Source organism: Trichoplusia ni, chromosome 8, assembly GCF_003590095.1.
Source record: "Trichoplusia ni isolate ovarian cell line Hi5 chromosome 8, tn1, whole genome shotgun sequence".
Lineage (NCBI taxonomy): Eukaryota > Metazoa > Arthropoda > Insecta > Lepidoptera > Noctuidae > Trichoplusia > Trichoplusia ni.
The window spans coordinates 15770702-15786319 of record NC_039485.1 but is presented as its reverse complement, the minus strand read 5'-3'; the positions used below and the strand labels follow the sequence as shown (position 1 = coordinate 15786319).

Below are 15618 nucleotides of genomic sequence, written 5' to 3'. Positions count from 1 at the left end.
AGTGAGAGCAGGTCTTTGCGTCTTTTTACACTGTGATATTCAGATATTAAATTTTTTTGTTGAGTAAAAATTATGCGATAAAGTTACTCGCTATAGTTACTCGAATAACTGATCAATAAGAAAATAAATGTTAGTTATTGTAAATCAATGGTTAATTGAACCACCTTTTGCAAGTAATAATGGGTATTCTTAGCTTGTTTCATATTAATTCTTATTCCCAATACTATATTTGTCGCAAAATTTGTTTTCCTACCGATGTACCACTTCTAGTCTTTTAAGAGTTTAAGCATATTGTTCCATATTTCAGTTTTAATTATTTCTCGACAACTTAATCTTTTGATTTAAAAATTATGCAAAAGTTAAGTTTTAACATACTTATCTTTCACATATGTATAGCTACAAAACAAACATACAGACAATTTTATATGTATGTATGTATACGTCTCACACACAAAAGTCATACAATTACGTCATCATTCTTTCCTTTCTTCATCTTCTTGCTTCTAACATCCGGTTCCGGTCTACTGTGGAGTCCAAATTACCGCTTTTGTGACTGTGTCTTAATATATAGGAAGAAATAATAATAATTATTAATAATAATAATGCATTATTATTGCAATTAGCCAACAGCATTTCATTTTAAAAACCCTGGTATATTGTTACATCGAGTCTGTACAGTGTTTTTTTTTTAATTGGTAGCAATGTTGCCACATGTAAAATCCTATCCTTGCACGACCTATATTGTTTTTTCCATTATATTTTTCTGCCCGTGCCTCCTTTTTCGCACAAGTTTGAAAGGGAGTCTTAAAAATATTTTCCTGTTTTTATTATTTTCTCGGGATTATAGAAATATGCTGTTTTTTGTTCGTTAGGTTCTTGTGTTAAAATATTCTTGATTCGAAGCTTGTTCATTGGTTAGAATTTTTCTTCGGAAATGCTTGACCCTTTTCGATGGAAGCAGAGTCATTGATAGCTTGGAGAAAAGATTTGCTTTGCATGGTCACGTGAATGTCTGCTTGCCGGGAATGCGTAGAATCGAAACTGTACATGCTCGATGTGTCACCAGGATTTATGAGAGAAAATAATTTGAGCCGATTTTTTGTTTATTTTTTCACTTTTCTCCGCACACTCTTTGTTTTTCTATTTTTACTATATAAATGCCACCTAACCACATCCTTTAACTAACCCCTATTTTAATGCGAATAACAATAAATATGATTTTTCAATAGAAATTATATTCATTGCAATTCGTTCGACATGTTGGCAACATTTTTACTAATTTTCTTTTTTTTCTCTTTTTTTTCTATCACGAATGGTGACCCGACAACGGATTCAAAAATCAAAAACATAATAAATAAAAAAACACTTTACAAATTGGATAACAATTGAAAATGAATCGTCGATCCGTTGGTAAACGGTTTGGTCCCTGTGGTCCCGGTGGTCCCTGTGGGGTCGGGACCTCAGTGGGTCCAGGACGGGTCCCCGGCGCACTCGAGCACCCCGGTTAAGATCGACACTCTCCAGTTTGTCCCGAAGAACACCAACCCTAAGGAGTTTAAGGCCTTGCAGCAACAGGTATATTGACCTTTGACCTTTGTGTTGACCGACTGCGTCTGAAAGTGAAGTATTAATGCAGGAATCAAGTTGTATACGCTAATGACTATGATGTGATGTGTCTTGGGTTCGAATCCCGTGACAAGACTTTGTTTTTGTAATTAAATACAAATAGTACAATAAAATTCATACCTCAGACTTCAGGAGTCTAAATCTATGTCCCATGGTTGGCGCCAGTTACATTACCAATTAAATCACGTCCGCCTCAGAAGTAAATTCTTGGTCAGAGACAGTAGCTTAATTAGTAAAGCGACTGAGGTTTAAAGCTATTATCCAATTCACAGTCCCTTCTGAATATTACAATAATAAATTAAAGTATTCGTGTGTTATTTTAGTTGATATTAATGACGATATGCGTCGAAGTTCTTATATTCCTTACCACGCAAATCTCGTTCGAGTTATCAAAAATCGGTCAATCTCATTTAATTTATTTTACGAACTTATTCGATATTGAATAACTTCACTACGATTGTCGTCAAATCATCATAAGGCACGTCGACACGTCAACTATAGATTGAAATAGGTTAATAATTTATTATTATATAGTTATGCTATAAATAAACACTATGACAGATAAAGGAGAACCGTCGCGCGGACAAGATAAGCGCGGGCCCGCAGTCGCACATCCTGGAGGGCGTCACGTGGGACGAGGCCAGCAAGCTCATCGGCGAGGACGCCGCCAACACGCACACCGGGGACCACGTCGTCAGCCACCAGGTCAGTGGGGGTCACGTACACGGGGACCACTTGTACAATAACACTTTTTAAAAGGCCAGCAACGCACCCATGGATACTCTGTTGAGAGTATCCATGAGTGGCGGTAATCGCTAGTAATCGATTAACATCAAGCATTCCGTCGGTTCGTTTGAAACCTATCTCATAAAAAAAAGCAATTTGACGCTAGCTGTTGCCCGTAACTCTGACCGAGTGTTCCTGTTTCAGTGGGAATGCCGAGTAAAAACGTAGCTTTCACAACCGATATAACTACCCAAAGTTCATTTGAAATCAACAATATTTAAACCAAATTTCAAAACTGCCCATTCCAAAGTTTCATTTAAACTTGGCCCCCCGAAAGGGGAGCATAAGACTGTGTAACAAATTTCATTACAATTGGTTCATTAGTTTTCGCTTAAAAACGAGACACACAATGAGTGCCTGTCACCATCCTATTGCTTGCTACCTTCTCCGTATGCTCCTACGTATACAGTTGTACTGCTTGTGGGGCAGGTCCTGATGGGCGCGGCGTCGAAGGGCATCATCCAGCGCGGCTACCAGCACAACGCGACGGTGTACAGCGCGCCCTACGCGCGGAACCCCTTCGACCACGTCACCGACACCGACATCGACGAGTACCGCCGCACCGTCGAGCGCAAGCAGCGCAGCGACTGTAAGTCACGCGGTACTTTTACTGACATGACACTTATTCATGACTAGTTGTTGCCCGCGACTTCGTCCCCGTGTTCAGAAGATATAAGTTATGATTTATATCTGCCCTGTATTTTCCACATTTTCCATTGTATCTGCGCTCCTATTAGCCGTGATGGTTTATAGCCTAAAGCCTTCCTCGATGAATGGTCTATTCAACACAAAAATATTTTTTCAATTTGGACCAGTTCCTGAGATTAGAGCGTTCAAACAAACAAACTCTTCAGCTTTATATATTAGTATAGATAAGTTACTAATTAGTATATAGATTTTAGGAGGTGTAAATATTGATACATGGGGTATGGCGAAGTTTAAGGGACCAAAGAAGCAGCTTGCTTTAATTTCTACACTAAATATATAGGGATTTGTAGTTGGTTTTGCTCTAAAATATTATCTATTTATTTATTAGATTGGCCAACATTTAAATACACTATACTTATACAAAACAGTAGAAACTCAGTTTGCGAGTAGGTACTATAAGTGTGACACCCAATATGTTTGTATCTGAGTCGTGACACCCCTCGCAGACGACACGGACCTGTCGGAGTCGGAGGCCATCAGCGCGGCGCAGGTGACGTCACCCGCCAGCGCGCCCTCCGAGACCGAGGACGAGTCGCGCGACGGTAACTATACCACTATACCTATATATATACTGTACTATACATTCTGCACGGATAGCGGAGTGGGTGAGGTCACCACGCCAAACCCACTGAGCGCGTCGTGTCGCGGGTTCGATCTCCGCGTAGGTCAAGCGTTTCTGCGATCCACGAATGCTTGTCCTGAGTCTGGATGTCTTTGTGCATGTGACTTGTATGTTCAAGGATTTAATAGGGATGACGACAATTTTTTTTTTGTAGTGTCCCTCTTGTAGTTTTTTGTATAATAATGGATACGTATTATTTAATTTGTCCCGCAAACGTAAATTGACCTAATTTCAGTGAATGAAACTTACGCGTGACGTCACGATTGAGTATAAATTTTACCATATCGTTACGTCACAAGCCCCCTCTCATAAACTTTAAAGCAGTTAATCTTTGTTAATTCTAGTTTTTCTGAAAAAGGAAAAAATACATGTCTCATACTTATCAATCAACTGAGGGACGAATGAGATTTTTTCTTTTTATACCCAGTCATCATCCCTATCCCTTACTGCGGGTTTCGTTTCTTTAAATAAATAACAAAAAAACAACTGTATACCTTTGATTATAATTATTGTATGTTGGTCAAACTCAGATGTGGGAGGGATGGTCTGATTTTAAGTCTGATAGATAGTTAAAAATATTTCAGACCCTTTTTTTTTCTTGCTTCAATCTGAACAATTGAAATTGTCAAAGATATACTGATTAAAAATTAATCAATTGTTATAAGTACAGAAACGGGAAGAATGTTATTTTTCCCGTTCCCGTATGAATAGATTCATCAAACAAGATGAATTTATTACTAATTTTTTTTTAATATCATTATTGTCCCATTGCTGCCATTTTGAAGTTGAAGTTACGTCTGGTAAACGTCTGGTAAATCTTTAATTTTACGATATGATTACAGAACACCGCGTGTTGAGAATAGAGACCAAGCAGGCGCCCGTGCGCAGCCAGCCCGAGGTCGTGCTCAGCGATGGTGAGTACACACACACACACACAAACATACACATATTAGATATACATATATCAGTTTGCCTGCTCCCCAAGGCATGTGTATCTTGGTTTACCCATTTTTCCTCTGTAGAATGTTATATTTTAATGGTCAGTAGCTCAGTACTTAAAAACCCATTATAACATCTTTAAGTAAGAGGTGGTGTCAGAGTTTAATCTGACCTTAGACTTCTGATGTGGCTTAGATAGAACGGAAAAAAGATTGTTAGGCTCCTAGGTTCTTCTAAAGCGTACTTGCATGGATTGGTTGGCATTTGGTCTGTGCATGTTGGGATATGTTATTAAGGGGAATTTATCATAAAATATCTGACTTAAAAATATTTGACTTTATATAAAATCTAGTACTTAGCTACTGCACCCAGAATGTTATAGTTATCTTTCTATAATAATCTTCTAGTGACGTTTTTTTCAATTGCGGTTTAGCATTTTATTCTCTTAAGATATTACAAACATACATTTCAATAGCATATGTTCCATATGACAATATTATATAAAGACACCAACGCGACAATTATGTAGCGATAAAGCTGTGAAAATGACATTAACTTTCTTTAAGAGTCATTTTATAGTATTACTAGCTTTTCGCCCGCGGCTTCGCCCGCGTCGAGGTCGGATATATCGCGTTTCTAAGAGAACTCCGGGATAAAAACTATCCTATGTTCTTGCTCAAGGTCAACTCTATCTCTGTACCAAATTTCATTAAAATCGGTTCAGTGGTTTAGACGTGAAAGCGTAACAGACAGACAGACAGACAGACAGAGTTACTTTCGCATTTACATTATTAGTAGGGATAAATATGATTAATACTAAAAATTGGAAAACTATGAATTTATAGCATATAGCATCATGTCAATGTTTACTTAATAAGTATTTGAAAGCAATAAATATATAACTCCGTGGTCGAGTGGCGTACGCACCGGTTTCAAGGTGTCGCCAGCTCTGAGGTCCCGGGTTCGATCCCCGGTCGGGTCAAAGTAAAAATTCACATTTCTACATTGTCTCGGGTCTGGGTGTTTGTGGTACCTTCGTTGTATCTGAATTCCATAACACAAGTGCTTTAGCAACTTACTTTGGGTTCAGAACAATGTATGTGATGTTGTCCGCATTTATTTATAATTTATTATTTTATTTATTTACATCGATATTGCAAAATTATCGTTTAAGTAAGACTTCGTACAAGTTTATTAATATCACTGACCGAATATCAAATGTTATATGGAACGTATGACTTGTATTTAGTAACCATGCATGTGTATGACAATCATTCATATTGTAGTGGACACGACGGACTTCTTGAACTCGGAGCGGGCTCACGCGGACAGGACGAAAGGTCAGTCTAGACTGTAATGTAGCCAGACCGAAATATAGAAGGAGAAGAGCCTTTCGTACAAGTGGTGATTGTTTAAACCTGTACGGATGGTTCAAATCATACTAATTTTGTTGAATAGTTGTTTTATTAACTTTTTGCATGTTTTAGAATATTAATTAGTTTTGATTTATCATTTGTATTTGTTTAAAGTTTAATGTTTTTTTATGTATATTAGATTGTGTTACTATAACATTTACAAATGGTAGATTTTATGTTGACGGTGGTAGTTTCGTGACTAACATTTTTTTTTTCGACTTTAGCGGCTTTTTTATATGTTTTTTATGATAACGTTACAGTTATAAGTTGTTGTTTATATAAATGTGTTCGTTATGAAGCTACAGCCGGTTAACTATGTTTCTTATTGCTTTCTCTTTCTTACTAACGCTTTCTTTTCTATTCTTTTCTTTAAAATATATAAAAAAAGTTACCTAAACCTGTCGTTAGGATAAAGAAATCGGTATAATTTTTTGAAAATCTTTTTTTATTTTTTCGGCATGATATAACCGGTAGGTAAGCTTCGATTGAGGTTATTTTTTTGTTACGAAAGGCACGTCACAGGTAAATATAAAGAAGATAAAGTCAAGCAATTAGGTAAAATCGTTTGTTTCCAATCATAATTGTTCAATACTAAGTGGTGTGGCAATACCGCCAGTCTTCCTAAGCTTAGTAATATATCTGGTATAAAGTACCGACGCGGGACCCGAACCTGTTGTCCGACGCGGAGGTGTTCCTGGACTCGGCCGCGTCGCCGCCGACGTCCGGGCCGACGTCGCCGGTGCAGCGAGTCGTGATCAGAGGTGAGGATGTAGGGGATGTAGGGGGTAAGGGAGTGGGGGTGGAAGAGGAGTGAATGAGTGGCAGGAGTCGGGGATAGTTGGTTTAATACAAGATAAGGTAGGAATTAATGGGCAAAAGATTTTTTCGTTTTCTTTTTTTTTTTTTCAATTTGACTCTCGCATTAAGGAATGTTTTCCTTATGCCAGGGGGGGGGGGGTTTGTTAAATTAATTGATAAGCAAAGGGATAATAAGAGGCGAGTGTATGACCAATGGAAATTATAAACGAAAAGTGAATGATTAAGAAAGATGGCTGGCTGGAGCTGGATATAGCAGCCTCAGATAGATCTCGATGGCGTGCGATTGGGAAGGCTTATGTCCAGCAGTGGACGAATATGGTCTGGTAAAGAATGAAAGACGAATGAGTGTATTTATTGCAACTCGTAACACCTGGTTTGCTGTGTCACTCATCTGATTATAACGCCTGCTCCAAGCGGCTTCGCACCCGCCGCAAGTGTGGTCCGAGGACGAGGTGTTCGAGTCGCGCGTGACGTCACGTCCGCAGCCGGTCGTCGTGCGCTCGCACGTCGCGCCCTCGCAACAGACTGTCGCGCAGCCGGCCGTGGCTAGAGGTGAGGGGGGGGGGGTAGGGGGATAGGGGTGTTGTTGGCAAGGTGGTTTTGGTTTCATACATATTTTTTAGTCAAATGACTGCTGAGTCATTAGACTAAGTCAGTCTCCTTACAGCTGTCGCTAGTCAAGTTGTTGTTTAGCGTTTGTTTCGTATGTCATTATTTATGGGCCCTGAATTTGGATTTATATCGCTGCCATTTTGAGGTCCACTCACCACGTCGACTTGCTGAGGATTGTATCGTACTGTTGTGTGTGTTTGTCGTTCATTTCGTTATCATTTCATTCGTTCGTCGATAATTCGTATGTCATTCAGTTGTGTTGCACTTGTGGGTCTAGTTCATCGGCATTGCTAGATTTCGTCGCGTACGGTCTTGGGTCCGCTGCTCGTAAACTTAAATAAATAATCATAAAAAAATAACAATATGAAACGTACCTAACCGTAACCTTAAAAGTATATTAAAATTTAGGAAAGAAAATACATTGCGGATTATTTCAAACTTACTTTTTAGACGTTGATGTATCTCCTGTAGTTTCAACTATCCGTAGCAAGTGCGTAGCACCGTAGCACCTTAGTCCCAGCACAGCACAACCCTCACACGCTATGACCCCTTTCAGGTAACGAAGACAAGGAAGCACCCCCAAAAGGTCCCAAACGCGAATACTCCCGCTCTCCCAACTTCGACACCCTGACTCGCAACTTCGAGTCCCCCCGCAAGGGTCCGAAATGCAAGGTCTCTTTGACGACTAGGTTAGGTCCCACGCACGAAGGCAACGAGAGCAGCAGGTCCAGTCTCTACTCCATACCCTCGATAGAGTGGGACGGACGCTGCAAGTCCGACTTCGGACTCAGGACCAGGTCTCTGACGCGGAAACACGCGAGTCTCTTCCGCACCCAGTCTCACAGCGGGTTCATCAACGCGTACATCAAAGACCCCGAGCCAAAGCATTATCATGTCCCGCGGTGCCGCTCCTGTGGCGCTACTAACGTTTCCTACGCCTTTGAACTCAGTAAGACTGAGAAAGCAAAAAAAAAACATTCCATGTATTTCTCCGTTGATAACATCCATCAGAAATGCTCAGAAGAAGATGCAACATACGTTAAAGTACAAGAGAAGTTTGTCCCTGTCTTCAAAGTCGAGAAGAAAGAGACAGAGTTTGTCGAAAGCCAAGAGTTCAATGAGGACAACTATATATGTGACATCGGTAACTCTTTCTCGTCCGAGAACCAAACTGTTATCGAGAAAAACGACTCTGATGTCACTGAGCCATTGGAGAAAACTGTAACAGCCGATACTACTGTTAAATGTACAGAGAGTTTAGATCGTTATGAAGGGATGGATCTCATAGATGATGTGAATAAGACTTTAGAGTCTGCTGAAGGCGAGTACCACAGCTTCACAGATTTAGAGGAGTCTTACGAGAGTCCCGTCAAGGAACTTGTCGAGAAAGACATCAGGGACTACTCCGTACCGATAGACTTCTACTGCGAGGATTACAAAGCGAGAGAGGAAGCCAAGAAGAGTCCGTTAAAAGTGAAGAACATTCTAGAACCGATTCTAGAAGAATCGAAAAGCTCCTACGATGAGTCGAATGCATCGAATAACGAGAGAAAAGATGAGATTATGGATAATTTAGTAGGGGAAGTTGTAGACACAGCTGTGTTAGCAAGTCAATTGAAACTAGAGATAGCCACTACCAACGCATGCAAAGTCACTACCGAGTCACTTGTAGCCGAATGCGTGAATAGACAAGAGTGTTACATGATTAACGAGGAGGGTTCCGCCATCAACGATATTGAGATCAACAACAATGGCGTCCAGACCGCCATCTTTATTTACGAGAACGCAAAAGAACAAGAAATGATTGACAGCGTCTACGAAAACGTTTTCGAGATACTGTCAACGGATAATGAATCAGAATACAATACTGTTAAGAGACAGAATTCTTTGGCAAGTACTCTCAGCTCGAATGACAGATTTAGTTTCGATTCGACAGCTGAGTTTGAGAAGTACGAAGCCGTTTCAGACATTATTACTGTTATACTAAACAAAATAGATTATCTAGATATTGTTCTACCTATTAAGGATATATTCCTCCCTGCAGTCCAAGACAGAGACGTTGAAAGAGAATCTCCAATTACTCAAGAAATATTCTCAATCGCGAAAATTATCGAAGATATCGAAATGAATGTGTGTCTGAACGAGACAGTGCTAACGGAAACGAGCGAGACAGATATATCACTACCTTACAAGGTCATAGAAGGCATTGTCTATTACATTTTTGATAGAGCAATGTTCATAAACAACGAGAAAGTCAAAGGCAGTAAAAAAACAGCGAAGAGAGTCATCACAGTCGCTGACTTTGAAGACATACTGTACACAGCTAAACCAATATTCGATCTCGATGTAGAAATTAATATATACGAGAAGATAAATCAAGAACTTCTAGAAGAGAAGTACCAAGAGGAATACCAACAGGAAGTTCTAGAAACTTCTGTGAACGTCGTAGAAGAATGTATCAACCAAGTTACAGAGTTACTGGAATACGATCACGATGTGATCAAGAAGAGAACAGAAGTAGAGAAATTGAAAGAAGGAAATCTCTGCCAAGATATTGTACTATACGATGGGAGTCAGATGAACGCTACGGTACTATTAGAGAGACTAGCAGAGAGTAGAGAGAAGAAAGAGTTAGTAGAAACCTTTCTCAATGAGACCTTTCTAGAATCCAGTGACATGAACAATGCTTTTCACGAGGACTTCAGTCAGTCTGAGGATCCGACAATCTCCTCTCATATCGAAGACCTATTCGTGACTCCAGACGATCATCTCTCCCTAGAGAACAAAGAGCCAGAACGCACTACATCACTAGACGAAGGCTTCGTCCAAGATCACAACACTACAGATGATCAGATTAAGACTCTACCTAATATACCAGAGGAACAAGATGTATCTACAGTTTGCAAAGAAGAATCTATTGAATCGTCCAACGAACAGATCATATTTTCCCCGGAATACAGAGATATTACTACAAGGGATTTAGATAATGAGTATTATACTGTGAACGAGGGCTCTCAGACTAGGAAAGTGAGAGATGCCCTTAGTCGGTCCTCCTCACCTAACAGACAACCGATCTTTGAATTGACTGACTCTCCGATCAAAAACGCAACCAGCCGCAGAGTCCTAAGAGATACCGACATCACTTCCCCATTTATAAAGAAAGCCAATGTTATATCGATGTCTCAAACTGAACATTCTGGCGGTGTCAAATACTGGCTGTCCTTCGACGAGAATCTGTCCGTCGAGAACGAAAAACCGGCCATACGTAACGTCAAAAGCATTGACGACACCCTCCCCAGCTTCATATCAATCGATTTGGACGACGAAATCGATAACAAATCGAATGAGTTGTACGAGAAGGAGACGAATATGAATACGAAACGATCGAGTGTCCTTTTACCTGACTACGTTGAAAACGAGGTTAGCTTCCCATCGCCAAGCACTTCTAACATCGAGTTCGCGACGTGCGAGTCTCGTATCGAATCGAAGCATGACAATCGAGATTACGAGAAACTCGAGACGGTTTGCGAGAACTCGGAAGCAGTTCCACAGAAACGACTGCTTTATGAGCTGCACAGTCACCCATCGAAACGATTGTACTCGAGTTGGCCGCCCTTCGAAGATACCCTATTCTATCAGATCATATCCAAGTTCAGAATGTCTGAAAGTTTCGATCCGAGTGATCTAGACATGACTAAATTTGATGAAGTTGAATGAAAGGGCTTTGGTTATTTTCGCGGGTGTTTTTGCGTCAGAGACCTAGGTTTTACTTGATGTTATTGACGGTCTAGCATGGTGCGTTTTAATACTAATATAAGTCGTCATAAATTTGATGTTGAATTTGGGGTATACTGAACCAATTTTTGATATTTTTTAAATAATGTGGCTAATAAAAAGCCACGTTATTTTTGTGTATATTTACATGAAATATACTTTCTATTGGGGCGGCTAATAATAGATTTTAATGTATAAGTATGGTTTTCAATTACATTAGACATACAGGCACCTAGTTTGGGTCCCGAATTTTGTGTGTATGAATGTAAAATTACCAATGATTTCATACTTAGTATATAGTATTCAGGTCAAAAATGAGATAAATTATGTATTTTCTATTCATCACAATAAAAATAATAAAGTTTTTTTTTAAATGTACAGCATCATGCTAGACCGAACATGATCATGCAGTTTTCAACATCATCTTGCTCGTGTTAAACGAAATTCGATCTTAAAACCAATATCACAAAGTACAAATGAGGTGAATGAGTTCAACTTGAATTTAACGAACGAAATTAGGTCTTATAAACAGAGGCATAGAGTACAAAGTCGTGTGTAATGTTAACAAGGTAAGTGCTTTAATTATTTGTACGAGTAATGTCTTAAATTTGTGAATACTTAGAATTTAATATAGATAGGTATTCTATTAATTGTGAAACTAATTATAATGATATAGAGCCTATAGCCAGGTGACTCTTAGGCGTTCAATTATATTGTGCAATCAAATACTTGAATAGATTTAAAACATCAAAAAACCCACGTTTTTAAATGTCACCCCATTCAAGTTTTTCAAACTCGGTGTATTCATTTTTTATAGTTGTAAATTGCATTGTCATTAGGTTTGAAGCTACCCTGAAAATGTCAGCCTGTTAGATTATCGGAAAAGTGCCTCAAAATTGAGTTGCAAAAAATCCTACTGCCACGACAAACAAACTAGAAAAGTGAGTGTATAAAAACGTGGGACAAAATGGTATTACACAGTATTATTGAAGGCCTATCAACCGCTTTAAAGCAATATTTTTGCAATTGTGGAAGTGTGGAAGTAGGACAGCGCGCTACACAGCGTATACTGGCATCTCTTTCCCACATTCGCTATAATATTACTTTAAAACGTGGTACTATGTGATATGATGTAATCTCTTACCCTCAAGTTAGGCTATAGGGGGGGGAGATTACTACAATCTATGAAATTGAAATACGGAGTTAGATTAGGCAGCCAGGTCTGTTGAACGAAAACTAAACTTTGGTTTAAACTACTTGTGACTGAAAACTAAAGGTTTTATTTTAAAAGTAGGACGTTTTTCAGGCACTTTTGTAACGTTACAGTATTGACTAGGTGCAAGGTTAGAAAATGATATTTCTATGTAAAATAATAGGATAGATAGATCTTTCAGGAGAGTCCCTTTCATATTAGAGGCATGTATTGCATGAAATTTCATAAACATTTTATGTATAATTTAATTAAAAATATCTTTACTCTATAGCTGTCTCTACTTTTTGGCATTATAATGAAGGAGACATCATGAGTCTTACCAAAGTGATAGTCAAAACTGAACGACTTTTAAATACAATTATAGTTTTAAATAGCTTTCCAATTTCTACAAAAACTTAACCAAATATAGTATGTAGTTGAGTAGTCTAAATTAAGTCTAGATTTTTTGAACAGCAGACCTATCGCTATTGTCCGAAATGAAACAAAACAAATTAAATATATTTTTTATAGAACAATATTTTATTACAAATGCGCTTTACTTAGTTTTCATTTCGTTTTTATTTCATATGTAAGTTGTCTTTAATAAATAGTTATATATTTTCTTAGCACTAATATAATTGTATTTTCTATGTTGTTTAATAAATTGCCCTTTGCTTGTGGTGTGTGACCCTTGGCTTGTGTTCGCTTGTATATGTTGTGTATTAACGCTGGCATGTATTATTGTACGCTGGTTTGACGGGCGCTTATAATTTTTTTGGATAGGTGAAACATGACAAATTTATTTTTTTCAGTTGATTTAAATACATTATGATACCAAGGGCAGATTTTTCAATCCACAGATAAATTTTATCTCACGAATAAGTTTGACGTTTTGACAGGTTTTGTATAGAAATTATGTCAAACGACCATATTCATTCCTCACATAGAAGTTAACTGACAATTAAAAAATCGGCCCGCAGTCACACAATTTTTTTTTATTAATAAGAACCGCCATTTACGTATAGATACTGGCATATATACTGGAGGCTTATTGACAAAAACCGTCCATTCACCGTTAAATTATTTAATAATAAACACCCCTGTGGATACTGGGGTGTTTAAACTCAACGCAATGAAATCTATCTCCTCTCTCTCACAGACACCTACCCTTCTACCCCACATTGCGGTTCAAACTGTTTTTCTTAATTTAGACCAGACCAGCGTAGTGTAATCCAGGCCGGTATATATGAAGGTTTTCGCGCCATTTCCTAAGCATATAAATATTGTCAGCTAATAAAGTGTGTGTATCTTGTAAATGTTTTGTTATTGTAGAGATAGAGCCTTCATTATTAGCCTGTTGTGATTCTACAGGTTTCTATTTGTGGTCCCTTTTTATACTTATTTGGATATATGTTCAGTTTTAGGGCTAAATACGTTAATTTTTCACTATTTTTATTGAACATTTTGTTGACACTTTTTGATTCAGAAATACCGTTGTTATAAGAATTTTGACAATTAATCATGGCTACTACTTTCTTTTTCATTAATAAATAAAATAAAAAACAGATTTTTCTACACTTATACTTAACTATTAATGTTCTTACTTAATCAAGATTACCACTAACTTTTCTATGTTACTGTCATCTTCACAATTCATATGTTTAAAACCCCTTTTTTGGTTTTTGCTTAATCAAATAGTATATTTAAATATATTTTCTGTTCGCCTTTCGTTTGTGTTGCAATAACATTCGCTTTGCGACGGCTTGCATGCTTAGCGGTCACGTGGTTCCGTCACCGCCGCTTCGTGGTACTAACGCACACCGGTAAGTGGCACTTTATGGCACTAACACTTATGCATACTCAAACTACACGAAACCTTTAGTCAAAGGTCGTTGTGTAGTATACCTGCGAGGCACTGTCTTATATAAGTTTTATAACACAATAGTCAGAACATACGAGGAAATAATAGAGTATTTGACAACAAAAAACATTTTAGTCAGTTCAATCAGTTAGAAAATTGAAAGTGATACAGTGATTTAAAATCTGGTGACGTCACTTACCAGTACGCTTTTTACTAGTAAGTGATGTTTTTAGCCCCCACTACCAAATTTAAGTGATTTTTATCTTACTTAATTTTTTTATGATGTGATATAATGAAAAATACTTATTCAATATTCTTTGTAAATCTATCTGACGGACTGAACTGATTTATATTATAACATTTAGGCCCGATTTTTCAATCGCCAGATAACTTTTATTCGACGAATATGTTTGACGTTTTGACAGCTTTTGTATAGAAAATATGTCAAACGGCCATATTTATTCCTCAGATAAAAGTTATCTGGCGATTGAAAAATCGGTCCTTAGTCATATACTCTATTTAAATCTTTTTATAAAAAAAAGGCTAAAGGTTTAGTGTGGTTTGAGTAATATCTTGGTTTTGGCAATGTTTGTTCATATTCATGTTAAATGTAATTGCATGGATTTGGTTTGGCAATTGGTTTATATTAAGCTAATAATTCTTAACTTATCAATCATTATTTTGAATTTTAAACTGTAATATAAAAATGAGTGTATCTCTATATCAAACTTGTTTAAAACTTTAAATTAAGTTCACTTGTTAAACAATATTTTTTAAAGCCTTTAAAGAAGTTTGTTATTAAAGTCCAAAATCGTGTAACATCCAGAATCCAGTGCTTTCAACTCATCAAATATTAGTAGCGTAGTAGATCAATACCTAGTCCTGAGTGATCCTATGTATCATGTGGTCTCTTCCAGGTGAACACACGGTGAACGGCGACCATTCCGACGCCCACCAGAGCACGTTCTCTCACAGCAGTAAAGAGGTCAGTTTATATATCACTAGCTGTTGCCCGCGACTTCGTCCGCGTGGCTAGAAGATATAAGTTAGGGATTTTTGAACGGAAGCCGTCGAAGATGAATAATTTTCCCTATTTTTTCCACATTTTCCATTGTACCTTCGCTCCTATTAGTCGCAGCGTGATAGTATATAGCCTAAAACCTTCCTCGATGAATGGTCTATTCAACACAAAAATATTTTTTCAATTTGAACCAGTAGTTCCTGAGATTAGCGCGTTCAAACAAACAAACAAACTCTTCTGCTT

At 37.9% G+C, this 15618-nt stretch overlaps 1 protein-coding gene across 5 annotated transcripts in view; it reads left to right on the top strand.

Annotated features, from left to right (window-relative positions):
• The window catches only part of LOC113496708 (protein hu-li tai shao), an 87875-nt gene that overhangs the window by 67781 nt on the left and 4476 nt on the right, over positions 1 to 15618 (top strand). For 2 of the 5 annotated variants that reach the window (XM_026876012.1, XM_026876013.1), the window contains 9 exons: positions 1465 to 1575; positions 2188 to 2331; positions 2842 to 3001; positions 3567 to 3662; positions 4585 to 4656; positions 5968 to 6021; positions 6747 to 6857; positions 7330 to 7467; positions 15272 to 15339. In XM_026876012.1, coding sequence (XP_026731813.1) covers positions 1465 to 1575; positions 2188 to 2331; positions 2842 to 3001; positions 3567 to 3662; positions 4585 to 4656; positions 5968 to 6021; positions 6747 to 6857; positions 7330 to 7467; positions 15272 to 15339 — 954 coding nt within the window. The remainder of the gene's footprint in view (positions 1 to 1464; positions 1576 to 2187; positions 2332 to 2841; positions 3002 to 3566; positions 3663 to 4584; positions 4657 to 5967; positions 6022 to 6746; positions 6858 to 7329; positions 7468 to 15271; positions 15340 to 15618) is intronic. The other 3 variants (XM_026876015.1, XM_026876016.1, XM_026876014.1) reach the window with 2 other exon arrangements.